General features: G+C 35.8%; 1 protein-coding gene across 10 annotated transcripts in view; it reads left to right on the forward strand.

Moving 5' to 3' along the window:
• MPP6 (membrane palmitoylated protein 6) overlaps positions 1-18269 on the forward strand; it is a 101675-nt gene extending 83406 nt beyond the window's left edge. For 9 of the 10 annotated variants that reach the window (XM_029233236.1, XM_029233241.1, XM_029233234.1 and 6 more), the window contains 6 exons: positions 1741-1840; positions 2177-2245; positions 4181-4342; positions 9601-9803; positions 10775-10903; positions 17047-18269. In XM_029233236.1, coding sequence (XP_029089069.1) covers positions 1741-1840; positions 2177-2245; positions 4181-4342; positions 9601-9803; positions 10775-10903; positions 17047-17223 — 840 coding nt within the window. In that variant the 3' untranslated portion in view covers positions 17224-18269. The remainder of the gene's footprint in view (positions 1-1740; positions 1841-2176; positions 2246-4180; positions 4343-9600; positions 9804-10774; positions 10904-17046) is intronic. The other variant, XM_029233235.1, reaches the window with a different exon arrangement.
• The last annotated feature ends 7567 nt before the right edge of the window (positions 18270-25836 follow it).

Below are 25836 nucleotides of genomic sequence, written 5' to 3' on the forward strand. Positions count from 1 at the left end.
TCCTGCTTCATGGCTGCTAATTTTGTGGACAGAAGACCAAATTGAGAGGGAATTTGTGAGTAGCTGTTAATAAATGCAGAATTAACTAGCCTGTGGTTCTCTTCCCTTGGTTTAGAGACTAGACCAGTCAGTTCTTCCACATGTGATTGCAGTAAAATATAGTATTGGGTAGGAACAACTCACTTGGGGGTCATCCCTTTTTAGTGTTTGTTCCTCTTAACTAGGAGTCTTTTACTGTAGGTAGAGTAATCTTCCTCTTGTCTCCTCTATGTATACATTCATGACAAATAAAACGTAATTTCTTAAGGTCTTAAATCCATTTGCCCACCTCTTCTCAGTAATTGAGAAATGAAGGCTTGCTTTATCATCCGTGTTGTTTGGTCTTGGATTGAAATCTGTGTGTATGGAAAGGGATGTGTGTTATCACTGTCTTTCCGCCCTCCATTTTCCAGAAGATGCGTGCGATGGTCTTCCTTTTCCTTTCCATTAATACAGTTTTCAGAAAACTCTAGCATAAGTAATAAGTCCGGTTTTGTACTTGTTTACATTGACTAGCAACCACAGTATTCAGAACTGTAGAAACAAAGTCTAAAATCGCTTAAACTGTAAAAGCAAAAGAGAGTCTCATTAAGGAACAAAGTGTGAAAGAAAAGGACCTGGTACCTAGCACTAAGTTCTGAATTAAATGGAGATATTAGTAGCTCACATTACCTCTAATAAGTTATATTGACTTCTAAGGGGGAATGAATTACAAGAATAAGAACAGTCTTGCTAATATGTCCTTAAATTTAAATTAAGACATTATGATGTATAAGGGCACAGTGTGGTGAGAGAACTAAGAAATGAGTAGTTTAAATGGAATCCATGATTTCAAGAGGTTTCCACTGAATTTCTTAGAACTCATCTAAAAAAAATCTGCTTTCTGTGACAGTGTCCTTTTTTAAACTTTCCCAGTTTTCTCTTTTTTCCCTTCTCTGTGAATGCCATCTCTCAGTTTTCTCTATCACCTGTCACCATTATCTATCTCAATCTCTTCCTGCATGTTTGTCATCTATTACTCTAATTGTATTTTTCAGGATTTTAATTGCTAAAAATGATACTGGATTTTTCTGTGCTAGCTGTAAGCATAAAGTCACTAATGTTGTGGGATAAGCCATTAGTAGCCAGTTCTCCAGCCGCTATTCTGAAATAGCACTTCTTTGGGTTTCATTTTAAGTTAGTTTGTTGACAGTAGGTGAGGTTTTACCTATTTTAAACTTACTCCCCCTCAGGATATTCAGATTCCTGGTAGCATGAACTAAACTCTCCACTCTGTTCTCCCAGTGCTGTCTCTCTCTTTTTTTTTTTTTTTCTCATTGATTTGGCCTCAGGAAATACCAACGTAGTAGGATTATTGGATAACAAACACCTAACTAGGTGCCAACACATAACAGCATTTATTCCTTTCCATTCTCACTAGTTTAGTATTATAAATAAGAAGTTTTAGTAATTTAAAGAGCCGTATACCTTTGTATTTTGGTCTAAAAATTCACTACCAAATAGCACACCGGTTAGGTACCCATTGATTCCTCAGTACTAAAGTGTTTCAATATCCTGACAATGCCATGGATTTAAATATCAAGGTCAGTTTCTTAAGATCAAATGTGATTTTTTTTTAACTGACTATTGCTTGTCCTACTTATTAGAATGTGGTCTCAAATTTTTATCACTGAGATATACAATTCATTAATTTGATTCTAGGCTAGCCATGTAAAAGAGGGAGGAAGCGCTGGTCTCATTCCAAGCCAGTTCCTGGAAGAGAAGAGAAAGGCATTTGTTAGAAGAGACTGGGACAATTCAGGTGATGAACTCGATACAATAAGTAACAAGTAGTCCTTTGTGGCCACCTTTCTTTGCCTCTTTCATCTGAATTAGCTGATGAATTTATTTAAAATATATCTGGAATTAATCCCTCTCATCTGCTTTAGTGTACTGCTCTCAAAAGTAAACTTTTTGTTCCCTTTCTGCCACCTGCTGGTATTGTATCAGAATTCAGTGGCTCAACTCACCCCTGCCTGCTTCTGCTTTGTAGGATGCAACACTGGGAAGATAATTCTCCCACCCCTATAGAACACCACAGGGCAGTGTATATAGTCTGACATACTGTTTAAGTTATATTTGCCTTGTCATCCTTCAGGACCTTTTTGTGGAACCATAAGTAGCAAAAAAAAGAAAAAGATGATGTATCTCACAACCAGAAATGCAGGTATGTTTTAAATACATTTTTGAGAAATCCAAGTGTAGTATGAAATAGCTTTATATCATTCTCAATGTGGCATACACTCTAAATGTATAATTTTAAATGAGTTAATTCAGATTAGTACCCAGCTGCAAGGGACTGCCATGTGAACACTTGGTACAATAATATACAGGCATTATTTAAATCCTGATATATATACTTGCACTATCACTAGTGTGCTTTATTTTATACTCATAGTTTATAAGAAAATGAATTGGTTAGGATTTATGCTTGTATTAATGAAGGAACAATGTGACAATTGAAACTATTTGTTCAAGAACTTTGATAGAAACTTGTGTCATTTCTACAGAACAGAATGCCTTTTTTAAAGATAATAAAAGAGTTGTGATTAAGGGCAACCGTATTCTGCCATAACATTGTCCATGATACTTTTGGAAAAATAATACTGGACCAAACAAATCTTAGCCTGATCTAGTAGGATTCTTTCTTAAATCTTTTAGACTTAAATAAAGATAAATATGACACCTACCACAGTTATTCTTTTCAGTTATAAAGGCTGATAGGAGTGAAATGCAGCTCTTAGAATCAGAAGGCTCTGGAGGCTTACTCAAAAGAATTGATAATTTTAAAGTGCTTTCTTGACTTCGGAGCTACCTCTATATTGGTAATAAACTAAATAGCACATTAGAAAGGAAATAATCCAATAATGTACTATAATAATAATAATAAGGGGAAATTAGACTCTCCCTTAATCTATTGTGGAGAAATTGTGCAAAGAAAGTGTTGCTGTTAAGATAATAACCTAAGGAAGAAGTGTTATTACTGTAGATTGAAAGTTATAGCCATAATAATAGGTAATATAATATTTCAAATCCTCTGGCTTTATTGTTCATTAAATATATATTCTTAAAGCTTTCTTGCAAAATGGAAAATTCCTAATTTTCCCATTGATCATAATTTTGGAATGTGTTTCTACTGAAAATAGTTAAGATCCAACATTTTATTTTATACATAAATTTAGAATCTTAATATTTAAATGTTAGTATGTTGTCTGTATGCATTTTATTAATCAAACTAATATTTGCAGAGTTCACCACACAGTATTTATTCATTTTTATCATTGGAAGGGGATACTCATTCTATGAAACTTATTTAAGCAGCCACTCTAAGTGTACTGCTATCCTCCATATGTGATACTCACTTTTTAGTGGAATAGATTACATAAACTAATTTGCAATTTGATTATATTAAGTAATTATTTCTACTGATGAATTAATAAGAAACAGGTTTTAAGGGATAGATTATCTGATAAGGATAAAGTAAGGGTATTTTTCTAGTTTTGTTAGACAATTTTTTAAGGCAAATGAATAAAAGCAGGTGTTTAAATCAGGGTACAAAATAATTTATTGTACTTTACCAAATTTATTTTTAAAAATCTGTACTAAGTCAGTACAATTAAAGTGACACTTAACTATCAAGACAGCTAAGCCATTACTGAACAGAATAGCAGAGGTTTTTCACCCATATAAAAGATAACTGAGGGACTTCCCATGTGGCGCAGTGGTTAAGAATCCGCCTGCCAATGCAGGGGACACGGGTTCGAGCCTTGGTCCAGGAAGGTCCCACATGCTGCGAAGCAACTAAGCCCGTGTGCCACAACTACTGAGCCTGTGCTCTAGAGCCCGCGAGTCACAACTACTGAGCCCACGTGCCACAACTACTGAAACCTGCACACCTAGAGACCGTGCTCCGCAACAAAAGAGGACACGACAGTGAGAAGCCCGTGCAGCGCAACAAAGAGTAGTCCCCGCTCGCCTCAACTAGAGAAAGCCTGCGCGCAGCAACGAAGACCAAACGCAGCCAAAAATTAATTAATTTTAAAATAATAATAAAAAATAAAAGATAACTGAATATGATGTTTTCCCATTTCCTTACTTTTAGAATTTGATCGTCATGAAATCCAGATATATGAGGAGGTAGCCAAAATGCCTCCCTTCCAGAGAAAGACATTAGTATTGATAGGAGCTCAAGGTGTGGGACGAAGAAGCTTGAAAAACAGGTTCATAGTGTTGAATCCCACTAGATTTGGAACCACAGTGCCATGTAAGTTTTCCGTTTCCTTTACTATTTAATTGGAAAGGAGTGGGGGTGGGGCAGATGATTATTATTTTATTCCCAAGTAATTTCTAATTATGCCAATGAAAATGAACAAGGAGATGATACTGGAAAACTTGGCGACTCTACAGCTGTCTTGAAATAGCATTGTGGGCCCTGTCAGCTGGCTGCCTGGTGGCAATCGCTTCTCCAAACTCTTCAATCCAGAAGTGTTCGTTAAATGCAAGTATTAAGGGTTGTGGCAAAATCAGCATTAACCTTGCATTTTCTTGTACAGTTGATGTGTATCTGAAAAGTTGTATTTTCACCCATTTTCATCCAGCAGGGGAAACCTGCTGGATCCTCTGACACTCGTGATCTGGCTTGTCACTTTCAGTCCTGTAAGGTCCTAAACCTGATTTTTGATAGCACATCAAGAGAGATTCCTCTTCCAGAGCAGGCAGCATTAATGGAGGTCACATTTATTTATATACAAAATACAATAATACTGATGGGAAATATAACCATTAGATGAACCAGACACTCATTTTATGATTTTTGTGTTCTTTTTCTATTTGCACATTTACAAGGAAAGTTAAATAATGTCAGAAGCATGCTTGATGAGAATGGAGTTAGAGCAAGGAGTTAAATACAAAGGTGTATTAGTCCTTATAATAAATAAGGCAGTGATAGCATTCATTTTGGAGATATATGAGCCTTTACTTGTGGGAACTTACATGCGCTCTCCCCTGAACACAAGTCAATGTTGCCTTTATTAAGTCCCCTTTCTGTGCTTCCATTGCTGACCAAAACCCCCTTTTGATTAACACAGAATTTCTGTAGGTATTTTAATGCCTTTAAGCTTTCCATGTCAAATCTTAGCCTAACATCACTCCATCTCTTTTGGATGAGTTTTAGAGTTTCTCTACTTCCATCCAGTATGCTTTGACATTTAGTTCTCATTGAGTAATCTTATTGCTAACATGTTTAGGGGTGTATTGGGGCAACAACGCTGTCATTGTCCTCATGTGCTGTTTGTAATCCCTTCAGGGTAAGACTTTGAGTTCCGTTGTAGGCACTGTAAATCACTAAATCAGACAAATCATAGTTAAGTAGTTAACAAAATAAAAATCTCACTGTGATCAAAGTATTTTAAAGTATTTTATTTTTAATTTTTATCAAATTAGTACATGTAGCATATTTTAATCAAGTAGTTCTTAAAAATATGTAATGAAAAATAACTCCATTTTCCTCTACCCACCTCTGGCCTACTTACCAGAAACAGTCACTTTTCAATCTTTCTGCTATTTATTTTGTTAGTCTTCCATATTTCTTAATAATGTCTTCATTCTGCTATTTCTTGTTCTGTCCAGTGTAGGCCTTACCTCCTGACTTCCTGAGTATCCTCCCAGCATAAAGATAGCTCTAGTTTCAGTTAATTCAGTTTCACTTTCTTGAACAGCCTCTTCCTCTCCCCCAACCCAGCAATTTCTAGAGTTCGTTTTTTTCTTCCCCTCTTTATCTTGTCTTATGTGTTCATGCGTATAGTTTTGTATTAAACCAAAGAACCTCTTATTTAGTAAGTCATGCTTTTTTCTTGGAGACCTCTGTCTCACAACCCTCAGCCTTCCTGCTTCAGTGAGGGCTACACACTCTCCACTCTGGCTGCCACACGTTCACATAGGGATGTTCCCCTTTGTTGCTGTCCTGGGTTGAAGCTATTGTTCCTGGGTCCCATTCTTTTTCTTTCTTGGTTTATTGCCTTGTTTTGCTGCGGCACATGCCTTGTAACTTGACCAAAAAAATGCTGTATGGGATGTAATTTCTGCATCTTTGTATTTGAAGTTGTGTATTTTTTTGTCTCCTATTTGATTGATTATCTGAGAATAGAAAGTCTAGATTGTAAAACCCAAAAGGTGTTACTCTTTAACCCAGTTTTGTTAAGAAGTCTAATGTCATTCTAATTTTTGTCCTCTCATACATGACCTGATGTTTCCTTCAGTCGTTTTATTTCGTTGGTTTTCATTACTTTATAATTGAATAATGATGTGCCTTTGTGCGCGTCTTTTTATATTTATTGTGATGATGATTAGTGAGCTTTTCAGACTAGAGATGCATGTCATTCAATTCTGGGGAATTACTATTTCTTGGATGATTTCTCCCTGTTTTCTCTATTCACCTTTTCTAGAATTTCTATTAGCTGGATGTTGAACATCCTGGATTCATCTCCTCAGTCTCTTACTTTTTTAAATCATGTTGTCCAACCCTTTCTCTTTTTATTCTACTCTTTAAAAGATTACCTTGAGTTCTTTGCCTTCTATCTCATCAATGTTTTATCATAAGTAGTCACATTTTTCATTTTAGGATTATTTTCTGTTTCCTGTTTTTTCCCACAGCATCATCTGTTTGTGGGCGCTATCTCTTCTGTATCTCTGAGAATATTAAGCAGTGAGTGTAATTTTTTATTTTCTATAGGATGATAAAAAGGTTCCGGAGATGAATAATGGTGATGGTTGCACAACAGTGTTACTGTACTTAATGCCACTGAATTGTGCACTTAATAATGGTTAAAATGATAAATTTTATGTTATGTATATTTTATCCTGATTAAAAACACTAAAAAAGTTAATTGTGTTAGCTCCTTAATATTCCAGCATATAAGTACACCATGCTTTACTGTTATCACCCACTTATATGGTTTGGGTGGCTTTTTTGTTATAAATAAAGAGATGATAAAATGTGTATACATAAATCTCAGATGTAAAATTATTAGACCAAAGGATGTACAGAGAGATTTATAAATATAGAAGTATTACATATATTTATTTCAACTTCTTGATTTCTTCATGCCAAATTAATTTCCAGAAGATGTACTATTTTACCTTTCAAGACTTATTTTTAGTAAAGATTCAAGTCTGAATTTTTATATATAAAAGATTTATGTATATCCATACATTGTCAAGTATCACTTCTTCATATAATGTGGGTGGTGGTTTACTTTTCCTTAAATCATTCATGTTTATGTAGTGTTTAGTTTGTTTGTTTTAAGCCTCAGAATCAACACACACAAAAATAATACTGATGAAATGTAACAAGTTTGCCTAATTTTTGATACACAGTCTTGTGCCACACATTGGTGGGCTGGTTGGGGAAGTCTCATAGGGAAGGACGTAAATGCTGGTGTTGGATTAAATTGACTTAGTTTTCTCTTTATATTGTGAAATGGTCCTAAAATAAAATATAAAAAATTATTAATCCAGGTGGACAAGCTACCTTATGAATCATGTTTTCCCTTTAATACATCTTGGGATAGTTAAATAAAATGTTACTTTGTTGATTATTTCCTAACTATTTGAAGAGCTACTAAAGATTAGAATTTTGCCTGTCAATCACAGAACTTAAATTCTAAGCAATCGCATTACTTAGTTGCTTAGCATATAAGCCTAAGGAATCAGCTGTAGTCAATCCACCCTGTTCTAATTTCTCTGTTCTAGAAATGGAAAGGGGCTTAATTATGTGCCAATGTAGATTTCTTTTTTGAGTCTTCACTAGAGAATGGTATTGTCATTAAAATTCGCTTGTAAACTAAAAACATTTCACCAAGAATTTGAGATTCCCTCCACATGTTGGAGGTAGTGTTGGGGGGGCAGTGTGTGTGCCTGTACATATTTATTTCAAGCAGCACGTTTCCATAAATGGTTTCACTGTAGTGCCTCCCCAAAAGTCGTACTCTTCTAAAATTATCTTTACGGATATTAAGCCAAGTCCTAGTATGTATGTATTTGGGGAGTTTAAAATTGCCTTAGGAGTTTTATCATACCACCTTTGGTGAATAATCCCAGAAACCTTAGAGATCACACATTTTTGAATATGAAAAGCCATCATAGCATCTTGAAGCTCTTTAAGTGACTTTATAAATCTCTCCACAGTGGTCTGGAATGAGCCAGAAAACAGCAGGGGAAAAAGGGAATCCTCTTGTACATAATAATCTTATTTATGAATTAGACCCTTATTATTGAGCTTGAACTTAAAGTTTTTTTCTTATAAACGTTTTCTTGATGTGTTGTGCTTATTTCAAATAGTCAAAATTCTGTCAGTTTTTCATCTGGTTACTTTGTAACTTTAATTGCGTGTGGTTAATGATTTTGGCAGATATTCTGCATGTATAAGTACTTGATTAATAGAAGTAGAATACTGTTTTATATCTGATCTAGGCAAACTCAGATTAAGTTGCTAAACTTGAAAATAACACACACACATACACAAATTACTTTTCTTCCTAGGGAGTGCTAGCAAGTTGGCAGAGAATACCTAACTCTGCACCTTTGCAACAGTTGAAAAAGTGATAATCGTCCATTCCTAGCACAGCCAAGTTGCAAAGGAGTTGTATGTCTCTAAAATACCTGACAAAAGGATGTTTTAAGTTTTTGACTTGGTCTCTTCTCTCTCATTCTCTCAGAATACTTCAGGTCAGAGTAGAGAAAGTTACTAGACCATAATAACATCCAGGCGGCTAGATCCACCGAGGTGCAACACAAAACAATTAGCATTTGGGAATGTTAATTAGAAGGAAGCTAGAAGAAAAGTTTGGTGCTGGGGCAAGATAAAGGATAGATAATTTATGGGTAAAACTACACTTCAGAAAATTGATAATACCAACTAAGAATAGAATTTTGCTCATCTGTTGGACACTTAATTAGGAAATGTTCAAAGAAGTGTGAAGAAAGGCTGTAATTGATATTCCTTAAGGAGAAGGGGAGTGCTGGTCAGCTGGAAAAGATGTTCACTTGCAATATACCTCACACTTATTAGCTCTCACCATAGTTAAGAATTTAACTTTAGGGCTCTGCTTCTAGGTAAATAAATATATTTTGAGTTTCAAACTGACTTTATAAAGCACATTTTTTGGATATAAATTGTATATTGGAGACTACCTCTTAAAACATTACTAATCAGGGGTCTGCAAACAATTTTATTCAAGGGCCACGTATAGTAAATATTTTAGGCTTTGCAGGCCATCTGGTCTGTGTCACAACTATTCCGCCATTGTAAGACGAATGAAACCATAGGCCATAAAATGAATGAACATGGCTGTGGTCCATAAAACTTTATTTACAAAAATAGGAAGCAGGCCAGGTTTGGTCATAGGCCATAGTTTGCCAACCCCTGCACTAAATGGAAAAGACTTAGGCTACCCTGTGCCTTTTCGTTTGTTTTTTAATACCCTGCACTGTCTCTGTACAAATTCTCAACGCTATTTTATTTAGTTACTTCACGGAAACCAAGGGAAGATGAAAAAGATGGCCAGGCATATAAATTTGTGTCACGATCTGAGATGGAAGCAGATATTAAAGCTGGAAAATATTTGGAACATGGGGAATATGAAGGAAATCTCTATGGAACCAAGATTGACTCTATTCTTGAAGTTGTCCAAACTGGACGAACTTGCATCTTGGATGTCAACCCACAAGTAAGCTGCATGATTCCAAAGATATTTTTTAAGTTTTATTTCCTGTGGAGTTTTTGTTTCTTCTTCAGATTATGAGGGTGGCTCTTTCCCTCTATTACTTGTGACAATAGGGAACCTTATTATGCATCAACAACTAGTTAAATAAATCTCTGATCTGTTAGCCAACAGAGGCATGGATAGCTATAGAAGCTTGATAGATGTTTAGTATTTATTTACATGCTTAAGTAATATATAAATGCATGTGTTAGGAAATGTTAAATTTAAAATTTGAACAAGGCTGAAACATGAGGAATAAAAATTAAAGTCACACCCCTTCCACCCAGCACACACCCACCCACTCACCATTCATTTCATTCTCATTCCATGTCTCCCTTATTGACCCCTTCTCACCATTCTACACTCAACCCAGTGGGTTTTCTATTTTTGTTGTTGTTTCTCTTATACATAAATGGAAAAATTTTATACAGATTCTTTAACCTTTTTTCATTAAACAGTATTTCTTGAAGATCTCTTCATGTTAGGTACTGTAGAGATTTTTTTGCTCTTTGTAATTGCTGCATGGTATTTCATAGTGCAGATATATATTTATTTATATAACCACTCCAATTAATGGACACTGAAATTACTTCTGCTTTTTCAATATTAACAGAATTCTACAATTAACATGGAAAGCATTTACATCATTCTTGATGATTTGGGGATCATTAAGTTTAATACTTTCCTTGGTTCAAGGGTACCAGAAAGTAGTGAGATTGAGGTCAGAACAAAATTTAATGGATCACCATTTTAGGAAAGTACTGTATGGAATCAAAAGGATAGAAGGGAGTGGGGGCGGATAGCAAGTATTAAATTATGTCCTTTATCTTGAGGAAGAGGGCAGATGGACTTTGATTATTTAGTATAAACTAAAGGGTAACATAATTCAAATTCTAATCCTGTATAAATTGGTTTGTAATTGTTCTTCTACACAGGCCCTGAAAGTGCTGAGGACATCCGAGTTCATGCCCTATGTTGTGTTTATTGCTGCTCCCGAACTAGAGACCTTACGTGCCATGCACAAGGCTGTAGTGGATGCTGGTATCACTACTAAGCTTTTGACGGTAAGCAGTTCTTTTCAGGCTAACAATACTATTTTCCTCCTAAAATTTTTCCTTTTTCTTTTGGGCATGTTTAATTCTATCCATATTTATGAAATAAACACACTGTATAAGGTATTGGAGAATAAAAATTTGTTTCCTAGATGTAGTTAGGATTTGGAACCGTATTGCTTTTACTTAGAAACCATTGTTCACTCTATCTTAAAACAAGTTTACCCCCCCATGTAAATGAAATGGACCAATGTTAAAAAGTGCATATTAATCTAACTCCCTCATTTTACTAATGTGGAAACTGGTCCCGAAGACCAATAACAAGTATGTTCATCACAAGGTTTACTATTGGTAGAGTTAGGTCTTCTGACTTTTAGTTGTTACATGTCTTTTTTCTCTTGTTCTTCCTCTCTTTTCTCATGTTACGGAAAATTTTAAATATGTACAAAAGAGGGAAGAAATGAACTCCCAAGTACCCATCACTTAGCTTCAATAACACATGGCCATTTTTGTTTCACTTAGACCTCTCTTCACTTCTTCCCTTACCATGAATTATTTTGAAGTAAATCTTTGATATCATATCAACCATAAGTACTTTAGTATTTATCTCTAAAAGATAGACTTTTTGGACATAACCATAACACCATTAGCATATCAAACATTAGGAAGAGCAACTTTTTCTCAATATCATCAATATACAGTCTGTATTTGAATTTCCTCAGTATTTATCTTTTTTTTTTTGATAGTTTGTTCAAATCAGGATCCAAGCAAGATTAACATGTTGCATTTACCTGATGTCTTCTAAATCTCTTTTTTTCCCCCAGCTTGAGGTATAATTGATATACAATAAACTGTACACGTTGAAAGTATACAACTTGATAAGCTTGGGCATATGTATACACACATGAAGCTACTGCAGTCAAGATAACAGGCATGTCCCTTGTCTTCATAAGTTTCCTTGTGCCCCTTCAGAGTCCCTCCCTCCTTCTTCTACCTCTTCCACACTATAGGTGATAAGCCTTGAGATCAGGTAGTTTTAATCCTCTTTGTTCTTTTGCAGGTTGCTCCATGTGTCTACTGAACTTTATGAATATCTGAAATATAGTTATCAATGTTTTTATATCACTGTCAACGAATTCTAACGTTTGCATCACTTCTGGATTGGTTTTGACTGAATGACTTTGCTCCTCATGGGTCTTATTTTCTTGCTTCTTTGCAATCCTGGTAATTTTTTATTGGATACCAGACATTGTGAGCTTTGTCCTGGGATGCAGTAATGTGGAAACAGTTTGTTCCTTTCAGATCTTGCTTTAAAAATTTGTTAGGTAGAACCAGAGCAGTTCTCATTCTGGTGGTTCTTTGGCGACCCTGGGTAGTGGTAACGTGCACAGATTGGTATTCAGCTGAATGCTGGAGGGGGACCTTTACAAATCTCCAGAGTTCTCTCTCCATACTGCTATTCTATCCAGTATTCTGTCCTGCAAACTCCTGCTACTTTGTTCTCCCTGGACTCTCAGCTCTGTCCCAACTTAGAGTCCAGTAGTGTCCTCCTGGGCTCCACCTCACTGTGTTGCAGCTTGGAAACTCTTTCAAGCCAGTAACCTGGGGTAATCGTAGGGCTCATCTCATTTGCTTCCTGTCTCTCTGGAATCCCTGTCTTCCATTACCTGATGTACAGTGTCTTAAAAAGTGTTCCATACATTTGGTCTGTCTTAGTTGTCAGGCAGGAAGGTTAGTCTGATATCTGTGATTGCATATTAGCTGGAAGCAGACCTCTCCCTTTAGACTGTTTTAATCTGTAAGTCTTCACTGCCTCCCTCCCCTCTCTTTTAACCTTCTAACTTAGTTGTTTAAGAAAACTGGGTCATAGAAAAAGTGGGGCCTGATCTGTAAAGTTCCTCAGTAGCTCTTCACCTAATGATTTTAGCAATTTTTATTGATCTTTGCCTGGCTCCGTTAATTTTTTAGGAATTGTGAAGTGGTGTTATTCCAAGTTTGTCATTTGTTCTGCATTTATAAACTAGAATTGTTCTAAATAATAACTTTTCCTTATCAACTAGTTGATGACTCTGAAGTAGAGTACATATAGGAAAGTCAGAACATAATGCTTGATACTTCCCCTTTAAGGGTCAGTTTTCAGAATAATGGGTTTGTTCAGTAACAGTCTCCAGAGGCGACAGGTGACCAAATAAGGTTTGTGGTTTTTTTAGTTCCATCATGAGCACATGCATTTAAACCTACTTGATGTGTTTTATTACTCTTTTGCAATTATTATTCTTATTGATGTTCAAATCGCCCCATCTTTGACCAACAGGGTCTTATTTAAGTTGGCCCTTGAGACCTATTTCATGAGCCTAATCGTCTGAGATAGCTTCCTTGCTATATGACAAATGCTCCAGGCTCATCTTGTACGTTTTCTATTCCAGGCCAGGAATCAGTTACTTCTCCAAGAAGCTCTGGTTCCTTTTAGAGTAAATGGTATTTTAGGACCGTAATACTAGGGGTGCACATTGTCCCAAGATTGATCATTGTTTCTAGCTAAATGCACCTTTTAGGTAGACAGAACTAGTTTGGTTATGTGCTTTTCTGTTTGTATGTTTGAAGGAAACTAAATCATGAATATATATTGATACTTCCCAATCAAATTCAGGATTACAGGGTTTTATTTAACCTCTTTCATATATATAACTCCATTCTCCTAGGCTGAGTATCCCAGTTCTCAAAAACACCGGGAGTGTTAGAATATAGCACATAATTGCTCATTTGATTCATCTCACAGTACACATACAACAGTCTGAAAATAAGTGTACAAATACTACCAGGTATGATTACTGTGAACTGTCTCTTTCTCCTTTATCCTTAGGGTTCATCCCACTAAGTATATACAGTCAAATCAAATCGCTGTGTTTTAAAGTCACTTGGAATACTCTGTGTACTTAGGTCAGCTATTACTCTCTGATGTTTAAATTGTCCTGTCTTCAGCTAAGAAGAGCCTATTCATCTTGTCTTCTGAGTCTTTTTAACACAACCCCATAAACTTTGATGTGCTTCCTGGTATGACGAGCTGCTCCAGGTTATCCTTACACATTTCTTGGCCCAGATCTGGAACCAGCCTTCCAAAAGCCCTGGTTCCTTTTAGTGGGAAATGGTATTTAGAGATAATATAGAAGCTAAAGGTGTGCATTCAACTTAGTTTGTCATTGTTTCTAGGTCTTCTCAGTGGCCAGATGAAGGAAATATATTTTCCCCTTTTGGAAAATATACATCATTAATTCAGTTGGATAGTTCCATCTCACATTTTACATTTTTACTTCCTGGACTATGTTTATCTTTTTTTCCTCCTATGCTGAAAGTCTTGGTTCCTGATGACATTAACGTAGTTTCTGACTTTACATGTGTAAACTAAGCACATACTATATATATAATTTCTCAGTAACAATATTAACAGTATGATTATTGAAAAGTTTTAAGTTTCAGACTTAAACTTTTTTAAAAAAATTGTTCTTATGATATATCCCTTGAGTATTATTTTAAAGTCGCTAAAATAATTCTTTTCTGTGGTTAAGGCATCAACTTGAAACACAGATTTGTTTCATTTTGCTTTTGCTTTTTAGGTATTGCTCTTTTTATTTTTATTTGATTTTGTTGTAATATAATTCTATACATTTTCATAGTTTCAAAGTAAATCTTAAAAACAAACAAACAGGGGCTTCCCTGTTTGTGGCGCAGTGGTTGAAAGTCCGCCTGCCGGTGCAGGGGACACGGGTTCGTGCCCCGGTCCGGGAAGATCCCACATGCCGCGGAGCGGCTGGGCCCGTGAGCCATGGCCGCTGAGCCTGCGCATCCGGAGCCTGTGCTCCGCAACGGGAGGGGCCACAGCAGTGGGAGGCCCTCATACCGCAAAAAACAAACAAACAAAAATCTAGCCTTTCCCTATCCTCTCTACTCTGTTACCTCCTACCCACATAGTCATTTTTACAATTTTTTTTTTAATATAAGCAAATATGTATGTGTATCCTCCCTCCCTCATTTCTTACATAAAAGGTAACTTACTACATACAGTAGTCTGCCTGCATTTTTCACTTACTAATATATTCTGGAGATCATTCTAGAGCCATACATAGAGATTTTTTAATTCATTTTTCCATCTATATGGTATACTCCATTATTGTTACAGGATTGTTCTTGTCAAAAAAACTTTTTTTTTTTTTAACAAGACAAATTGCTAATGACTGTATTAGGTAAGATTTGTTTACAAGTTGAATTGTGGCCTGTTTATACATCTATAATAAAAGATAGTTGTTTCAAATTGATTTCGAAATCTTAGTGAAAATATTAACTATAGTACTAGTATCCCTCAGGCTTAGTTGGGAACCCATTTCTCTCTATATACTTTCCTTTAGGTGTTTTCACCAAATCCACTAACTTACATATCGTTGTTATGCTGATGATTCCTAATTTATATGTAGATAACCCAGACCTCAGAGCTCCAACTTATATAACCATTACCTACTTAACGTTACGTCTGCACTTGGATGTCTCACAGACGTGTTAAACTTAACATGTACAAACAAAGTAGAATGTTTTGTTTCCTCTCACCAATATCGTGTTTTTCACACTCCCACCCCCTCAACTCTGCATCTTCTGCAACCACCCATTTATTCAAGCTAGAAACTCGAGCTATTTTTTTTTTTTTTTTTGCCGTATGCAGGCCTCTCACTGTTGTGGCCTCTCCCGTTGCGGAGCACAGGCTCCGGACGCGCAGGCCCAGCGGCCATGGCTCACGGGCCTAGCCACTCCACGGCATGTGGGATCTTCCCGGACCGGGGCACAAACCTGTGTCCCCTGCATGGGCAGGCGGACTCTCAACCACTGCGCCACCAGGGAAGCCCCTCGAGCTATTTTTGATTCATTCGTATTCCTCACTTTTCGTATCCAGCCCATCAGTTAATCCTGATGATTTTATCACCAAAATATATTTCTAGTCTGGTGTCATTTCCATCTCCTCTGCCACCATCATAATCCAGAGATGTCTTTCCATTGCATCTAGGTCCTCCAGGACCTAGCCTGGGCTATCTCAACTTACTACCCACCCTCCCTAAGCCTCCCTCCATCTTGGTCTTTCAGTATCTTAAACACATCTGGGTCATTTTCCTCCTGAACTTTACATTCCTATTTCCTCTGCCTGGAATGGTCTTTCTCCCACTATAGTTCTCAGTTTAAATGTCATTTATTCAGTTTAAATATCATTTCTTCATTTGTAGAGTATTTGTAAGCACTCTGTCTAAAGTAGATCTCTTAAAATTCTTTGTTCCTGGCTGGTTTCGTTCATGGTACTTGTTACAACTTGCAGGTTTTTGTTTATTTGCCCTTTATTTGTCTCCTCCACTGGAGGGTAGGAGCCCATTCTCTCTTATTCATTTTTATAGCCACAAATTATGAAATATAGTAGACGGTTTAATAGGAACTCAGTATTTGAAGAACATGTAGAAGCATTATGAAATTTCATAACACTTGCAATTTAATGAAAAGCTTTACTTGCTCATGCAAAACCCATTACTTATTTATTCCCCCACATTGTTCCAAAATGACTAGAAATACTTTATGAAATACAAACAGTACTAGCTAAAAAGATAGATAAAAGTGTGTGTGTGTTGTTGGGGGTGGGGAGCATGGACAGGCGGCCTTCAAAATACATTTCTGAGATTCTTTTTCTTAGAGAAAGGCAGCAAATTTGGCTTTGAGCTTAACAGCCGCTGCAGATTGGGTTCCATGAGTTACAGAATCCATACGATAAAAATGTTTTGAAAAGGGTGATGCAGTTGGGCTAGAGACCAGTCACCTACAAGAATTCTTTTATTACTTTGGGTTTCACCCCAAGATATTGTCAGCAGTCTTTTAATCAGGAATCTTACCTTAGTATCAGTGAAACAGAAGATACAGAATACTCATAAATTCAAACATGAGTGCCAGCTGGAAAGACTAGGATATGAACAGATGGTAATGTCTTTTTTAACAATCTATATAGATTAGATTTTGAGGATTAGTATCAGAATCACAACAAACAAATATCCAACCTACTTATTCACTTTGAGTTGGTTTTGAGCAATTAAATATACTTTATGTAAACTTTTCCTTTTAAAACTCTTTGACAGGACTCTGACTTGAAGAAAACAGTGGATGAAAGTGCACGGATTCAAAGAGCATACAACCACTATTTTGATCTGATCATTGTAAATGACAATCTAGACAAAGCCTTTGAGAAACTACAAACTGCCATAGAGAAACTGAGAATGGAGCCACAGTGGGTCCCAATCAGCTGGGTTTACTGATGATTCAATAAGGTTCACAATTAAAATAAAACTTTCAAAAAGTGACTGCAACAAATAAACCTTCTACTGAGAAAATACATGCACAGATAGAAGATATCTGCCAAGTCCAGGCATTTTTATTGTGTAGATTGAAGTACCAGTACACTATTCTGGATTTTTATAGAAAATGTGGTTGGGAAGGTGTACTAATATATAATTTATCTTAATTTTTCTAACTTTTTATGAATAATCTTTCTATTCATATCACATAAAGAAATGCGTTGAAGCATTTTGTATATGTTTTGATTTAGTACCCTTTTTCATCAAAGGAATTTTCAAATCATTCACTCTAACATTGGTCTCATATTTTCACTGTGATAATGAATACTTGAAATAGTTTTGTAAAGCTGTCATTTAGTTCAGTATTTAGTGAAGGGTCAGCTACTCTTATTAGGAGAAAATAATGGTTTATTGGCCTTCTTTCCTAATATGTATAATTTCTTACAGAAGCAGAATTTTAATGTCAGTGCTACAGCTAGTCTACTACCATCCAATACTGACATCAGAAGTCTGCTCAATGCTACATAGTTTCATTATTACAGAGATGTATGGCTATCCACTTTAATTTACGCAGCTATATTAGTTTTTTCTCTTCATTCTCTCTCTCGTGAAAATATGAAGAGCAATACTTTGCACTCTCATTTGTTGCAGTGACAGGCTGATGCTTCGTTAACATGTACAGAGCAAGCAAGGCCGTGCCGGCTGAGAGAGTGCCTTATCCTGCAAAACCTTACAGCAAAATGACTCTGAAAGTTGATTTATTTGTACATGTAAAAGTTTAACTAACAAAAATGAACCTATTGCTTTATACAGTTTTTTTATTAGGATATGGTCAGCAAATGTATCACACCTCTGAAAATTTCTGTGACACTGAAAAATGCCTCCAAGTTTGCAATTGGGGGGTTTGTGAACAGTGTGCTTTTGAAGTGTGATGTGATCATGAGGGTATTTTTTCGGTTTGTTATGTTGTGAACCAAATCCATTGAACGATTTATGAAATTTGGAAATAATTGTCAGCTGTTTTATCTCAATATAATATATACATTATATAATATGTACATTGTATGTATTATATAATATATATTAAATAATGTATTATATATATTTTTTACATTTCTGTTAGGAGATGTACTTTTTTGTTTAATGATTAGGAAAACAGTTCTCCGTCTTTAGATGCATTAACATATACAAATTTCCAAAATTAATCTCAGTTAGTATATTCTTTTAGGATTCTTAGATGGTATAAATTCTTCCTAAAACATATTCAGAGATGCAGGTCATCATTAAACTAAGTTAGCCATACTTTATATTGCTGCTAGCTTTTCACATAAACAGTATTCACACTTAAAGGGTTAGGTGCTTAAATACTGGTGGTCATCTTTGTCTGGTGCTAGGCACCAGACACCTGGCTGCTGAATTTGTTTTCCCCTCACCAAAGCTGTCACACGGAATGCGGCCGGGAGGACTCAGAGGGAAGAGAAAATACATGGCATTAAGCAGCATGCACACACTGTTCTTCACAATGAGACCGAACACCCAAGTTGCTGTATGGTTAAGATTGGAAATCCACAGGTGTTTTTTTTCATCCAGCATTTCATATCCAGAACACAAATTCATGTTCTTTGTCCTAGGATAGGAAATTGGTGGCAGAATGGATCACACCCTTTTAATAACTTTTAAACCACATATATTTACATCAAATTCTTGGCCTCTCAAAGCAACATGAATCAAAGCACAGTGTCGAGATGATGTCCCATGACTTAGTGTCTCAACACACTGTAAGCTTTAAGAGAAATTTTATTTCCACATTCTCAGGAAATGTGCTGTCTTCTGCGGTGTGCCTTCATGCTGCTGTGTGGAGCCTCTTCGGAATCATTGTAGCAGCTCAAGAAGTTTATACACAAAATATTTTACCCATCTTGACACAACAGAGATGATTTTTACATCATATATATCTTAAGCCTTATCATATGGTATAAAATGCACATTATTTAGAAAACAGACTACACTTAAAGGAATTATTTCTATTATAAATGGTATTCATGACTAACTACTTAGTTAATATGAGATGCCTCCTAATATAAAATGGAACAGTGCAGTTGATTTCATTTCAGTCGAGACACCAGAGCTGAAGAGAATAAATTTAGAAAAGTTCGTTTATCTCAGTAAAGAGTCATTGAACTTGAAACTCAAGTCCCATCTGGGTCTGCAGGAACCAGCAGAGCTCTGCTGGGGCAAGGAGTCCCAGAGGTTCTGGGATTCTCCCGAGGCAATGAGAGTATAGTTGTGATCAACGAAATGTGAACCTCTCTTGTAGGAAAGGTCTAAGATAATTAGCTTTACTAATGAGAAAATAGTTTAAAGTGATGTTGAACAATTGGTAATAGTTAAAATATACATGCACGTGCAAATGCTTTTGGGAAACAATGTGCCAGTACACTAATGCACCTGAGGATTCCTTGCAGACAGGTGAGTATCCACATTCAGCATTCAGGGCATGACTGTTTATATACAGCTAAATAGTATATATATTTTTTATTTTTAAATATACAAATACCCCATATCCATAGAGTTGGTGTCCCTGGATGAATCATTTAACCGTAAGTAGTAGAATATATGTGATGCACTCAAGTAGAATTTAACTTTTATTACAGCCATGCCTCGATTATGCAGTCTCAATTTCTGTTTGATATTTGGATAGTATCAAATAAAATACTATCCAGTACATCAGAACTTTGTTTACTTTTGCCAAGTCTAACCATACCATTGCTGAAGATAGCTTTCTAAAGTAGAAATCGTATCATAAACCCAGTACAGCAATAGTAGCCTGAACCCTAGATTCTAGAATCTAGTAAATTTAATATAATAGCTTATAAGGACAAGTTTTCTTTAAAAGAGCAAATTGGATATTAACACAAATTTAGAAAATAATGTAAATTAGCAATAAAATATGTTAGTGTAGCATTATAGACTGGCCAGATACTAACTGCTTTGACCGTAATATCCCAATGACAGTAGAGGATGATCGTTGCTTTAAAGATTCACTTAAATTTGTACTTATTTTTATGGATAACAGTAAGTGTCATGATCCAGTAATTGGGGTTGATTTTTATGATGGATAGCCATGGAGTTAGGTACAATTATTTTAAATTTGTAAACACTGAACATAAAAGTTTTGAAAATTGGTCAAAATAATGATCTACTTAACATTGTACTTACACGGCTTCTGAAACAACACCCCGTTTTCCAGAAATCACAGGCTAGGGAGCCAATAATTTTATAGTAATGAATCTTTATACTAAAAATGGAAAAAGCAATCCTGAAGTTTTATGTATATAGATAGCAGGTCATTTTTTAAAAGTTTGAGTCACCATATATAATATATATATTATATATATATATACACACACACACAGCTATGTGTATAATATGTAAAAACTCTCCCAAGATACATGAATAGTAAAATTAAATCTGTTCACCCATGTAATTATAACTAGTGCTTTTACATTTTTAATTACTCCCAATTCTTAGACATTATGAAACTTTTTTCACATTGTTTTCATAGGCTGTGGCTTTACCTTGAGGCAGATACTAATCCCCTTTCTGAAAAATATACTTGGAATTAAGCTCAGAAGGTTATTATAACTTAGTTTCCTTCGGGAAAAAGGACAGAGTCCTAGATGGAAGCCTCTTGGGAAATACTTATTTAAACCTTCAAATGAGTTTGTGATACGGTTCAGGCTTAAGAGATTATGGTACCTGCCCTCCTCTTGTTTCATTGGATTTGTTGTGAGAATTCATGTAATAACATCTGTAATAGATTTGGAGTTCTTGGGAGAAATTCAGAATTTTAAATAATAGGATTATTGTATATAGTACAAGTTAATATTATTCACAGACTTTTAAGAATACAGTCGACTAATAATTCATGAGTTTTTACGTATACATTGTGTATCTGCGGAAGATAACAATTATATGATTTTTTTTAAGGTAAGATTATTTTTTAACTGCATTTTTGTTAGCTTCAAGTTTTATTCATTTTTAATATTTCCCATAATTTGTCATGTTACTTTGTGTGTTCCTGGAATGATTTAATGCACAGAATCAAAAATGAGTCCTTAAAAGCACTAGAAAGTGAAGGAATGATATCTCATTTCTAAGGTAAGAATTTAAAAGCACGGTTTGCACTACTTCTGCAATACACTGTACTGCTTTCTTTAAAATAGTCTCTCTTTTGATAAAAATAGAGCTGGTGTACTTCTACTGGTTGAGATCCTAATTCTGACTCCTGACCATGTGACTGTTGATAAAATTTATATCTCCCTTTAGTTTTAATATTACACTTTTTAAATAAGGCTAACTTAATATTTGTCTTCACCTTAAATTACAAGAAGTAATTTATAACTGATGTGATAAATGCTAAATTGGAAAATCCTTATTAAGCTACTTTATCTGTTTATTCACTTACCCTGAGGTTGCTTATCTTTTAGTTCTTTTAAAATGTACCTCTTTTGGAGGTAACGTAGTGATTGGTGCACACCATTCAGAAATTCTACCTTCAGTTTTAAAACAGCTCTCAGGATGCATTGATAGTTCCAGCCTGGAAGAGGATGTGTTCTGCTTTCTTAGTGGTCCTGGTCAGGAGATCTTGAGTTCAGAATCCTACTCTAAGTCCAAACCTTTAGCAAATCCTTGCTACCTTGACCACTCACAAGTCAAACAAAATTTAAGTAGGCAGTCCACAATTTAAGTAAGCATCCAAAGACACTCTGATGTTTGCCCCTTAAAGCTGCCCTACCTTATGCCTGAAGTTTATCACTGCAGCCCTATTGTTTAGTGTAAGTTTAAAAGGCATCTGTTTCTTTAAAAGGGGAAACACATTCAGTTAGGTCCAGTTAGGGGACCTTGGATCCAACATAACATGAATGCGTTTTAGATTTGTTCTCTACTTGCTTCAGGGCCATTGGCTGATACTGTAGTGCTAAGATAAATCTGACTTGCCTCCACATGCCAAAGTCAGTCAGAAGTGACAATTTTTTTTTCCCTACCAGCTTTTACTGTTTCTAATCTCTGGCACAAACTGAATGAACACATCTACAGGTAATGTAAATGCCATTTACAACTTAGCAGATTAAATGCCTCAATGCTTGCAGTGTCTTGCAACTCAAGACAATGGGACTTGTCTTGAGTCCCATTGAACAAGGTATTGTCACTACCACAGAGTAGAAGCCAAAAGGTCTTATTTTAAAAGTTGGAGATAGATGTCTTTACTGCACTTCAGCAATAGCATGCCAGGGGTAGAAACATACAAATATGACAAGCCGTGTCTGAAATTTGACCTTCCTCACATCAGTCAAGGTGGCCTGGGAGCTTGGAGGAAGAGGGAAACTCCTCTGCTATGTATTACTAACCCAGAAGTCATTACCAGTTAAAATGTGTGGTTCTCATCTTACTCTTAAATAGGAGAGGCAGGCAGTGGTATGAGTAACCTTACTTTGGAGACATAAACCTTGTTCTGGTAAACATGGTCCGACTGAGAGATGCCTTCAGTCTTTTCAGTAAAACCTGATTTGAGGAATAGCTGATCTCCATCTGTAACTGAAATACAAGATAAATATTTCCTTTGGCTGTGTGTCCACTTTAAAAAACAGCTGCTGACTCCTGTTTTTTCAGTAACATTGATTTTTAAGAAAGTGGTGTCTTGGATTTTGCTGTAGAAGAATGAGCCCTGGGGTTCAGCAGCTGCTATAATTTCCACGTTGTTAGCTCTGTTAGAGCCCATGATGAGAAACTGATGTGAAGACCTTGGGGGACTTTTTTTCCATCTCTCTTGGTATATATTTATTTTGAACACATATGCATGCTTCTTTTAACCTCTGGTCTTTGAAATGATTGTAGAAGAGACCTTTTTGTTTTTGTTTGTTTTTTAATGGAGGGCAAAATGCTTGTTAGCAACCAAAAAATCAAAGCTGAACAAGCTGCCAAAGTAAGTTTCTGGTGAAAAAGTTTAAAAATAAAATTGCTACTGCTTTCCAAGTAACTGTATTACTAGTTCCTGTATAAAAGAAACATTATTGCTGTCCTTGTATAAATAAAATTTTCCTGCAGTACAATTAAGTATTGATTTCTCAGAAACTGTCCCTATAAATTTTTCTTTTCACATTATTTCCATATGTTGTCCAAAATGAAAGTTACTGAAATGTCCAATCTGTGAGATTGCATACTCCTGGTAAAATATTTTTGTATATGTAAAGAAATAAATATTTAATATTGGGAAAATGTGTTTCATTTATAGGTAGAACTAAGGCTTGGAGATAATAAAATACAGAGAGTATCAGATTAGCTTCACCAATTTCTTTTAAATGCTAATAGTCTTTGTTAAAAGCCTCTAATGTTATTTTAGATTTTCCCACCAAAATCAATTTTTCACCTGCCTCCCTTTTTTCACAAGGAAATCCTAATTATTGTTTCATCTATCCCAGCCCAAAGATTCCGTGGCTTTCAAAGATGACTTCTTCAAGGAAAGATTTCCAGAGACAGGGAAGGTTAAAATACAGGATCAAGAAAAGACCTCTAAGCTTAGATGGCATGGAATACTAGGACCATTTCCCAGCTAGCCGAGAAAGAGAAACCCTGGTGGGAAAGACAATGCCTGCTGTGGCACACAGCTCAGCCCTGAAGCCTGCGGTGAGAAAGGGAGGTGGACCCACCAGACTGGCCAAGGGATGGAGGCGTGAATGTGGGTGAGTGCAGGAAGCCTGTTTCCAGAAAAGGTACTTTGGCAACTCTTTCCCAAGCTAGTTTCCAGGATTCTATACCTCATACTTCAGAAATTGCCAGTCTAGTGTATTTCTGGTATTTCTGATTTAGTCTTTTAATTGATATATAGCTGCTTTACAATATTGTTAGTTTCAAGTGTATAGCATAGTGATTCTGTATTTTTACAAATTATATTCCATTATAGGTTATTACAAGATCATGGGTATAATTCACTACGCCATACAGTAAATCCTCACTGCTTATCTATTTTCCATATAGTAGTAGTTAGTATCTGTTAATCTCATATCCCTAATTTGTCCCTCCCCCTCCCCCTTTTACTAACCACAAGTTTGTTTTCTATGTCTGTGAGCCTGTTTCTGTTTTGTATATACATTCATTGGTATTTTTTAGATTCCACATGTAAGTGATATCATATAGCATTTGTCCTTCTTATTTCACTAGGGATAGTACTCTCTAGATCCATCCACATTGTTGCAAATGGCAGTATTTCATTCTTTTTTATAGCTGAGTAATATTCCATTACATATATATATATATATATATATACACATCTTTTTTTTGAATTTTATTTTTTTATACAGGTTTTTATTAGTTATCTGTTTTATACACATGAACATATACATGTCAATCCCAACCTCCCAATTCATCACACCACCGCCACCACCCCCTGCCACTTTCCCTCCTTGGTGTCTGTACGTTTGTTCTCTACATCTGTGTCTCTGCAAACTGGTTCATCTGGACCATTTTTCTAGGTTCCACATATATGCGTTAATATATGGTATTTGTTTTTCTCTGACTTACTTCACTCTGTATGACAGTCTCTAGATCCATCCACGTCTCTACAAGTGACCCAATTTCATTCCTTTTATGGCCGAGTAATATTCCATTGTATATATGTACCACATCTTCTTTATCCATTTGTCTGTCGATGGGCATTTAGGTTGCTTCCATGACCTGGCTATTCTAAATAGTGCTGCAGTGAACATTGGGGTGCACGTGTCTTTTTGAGTTATGGTTTTCTCTGGGTATGTGCCCAGTAGTGGGATTGCTGGGTCATATGGTAGTTCTATTTTTAGTTTTTTAAGGAACCTCCATATGGTTCTCCATAGTGGCTGTATCAATTTACATTCCCACCAACAGTGCAAGAGGGTTCCCTTTTCTCCACACCCTCTCCAGCATTTGTTGTCTGTAGATTTTCTGATGATGGCCATTCTCCCTGTTGTGAGGTACCTCATTCTACCTCATTGTAGTTTTGATTTGCATTTCTAATAATTAATGATGTTAAGCAGCTTTTCATGTGCTTCTTGGCCATCTGTATGTCTTCTTTGGAGAAATGTCTATTTAGGTCTTCTGCCCATTTTTGGATTGTGTTGTTTTTTTAATATTGAGGTGCATGAGCTGTTTATATACTTTGGAGATTAATCCTTTGTCCGTTTGCTTCGTTTGCAAATCTCTTCTCCCATTCTGAGGATTGTCTTTCCATCTTGTTGATGGTTTCCTTTGCTTTGCCAAAGCTTTTAAGTTTCATTAGGTCCCATTTGTTATTTTTGTTTTTATTTCCATTACTCTAGGAGGTGGGTCAAAAAGGATCTTGCTGTGATTTATGTCAAAGAGTGTTCTTCCTATGTTTTCCTCTAAGAGTTTTACAGTGTCTGGTCTTACATATAGGTCTCTAATCCATTTTGAGTTTATTTTTGTGTATGGTGTTAGGGAGTGTTCTAGTTTCATTCTTTTACATGTGGCTGTCCAGTTTTCCTAGCACCACTTATTGAAGAGACTGTCTTTTCTCCATTG

This window comes from Monodon monoceros, unplaced genomic scaffold (genome assembly GCF_005190385.1).
Source record: "Monodon monoceros isolate NGI ecotype Baffin Bay Population unplaced genomic scaffold, NGI_Narwhal_1 Super_Scaffold_2, whole genome shotgun sequence".
NCBI classification, from domain to species: Eukaryota; Metazoa; Chordata; class Mammalia; order Artiodactyla; family Monodontidae; genus Monodon; species Monodon monoceros.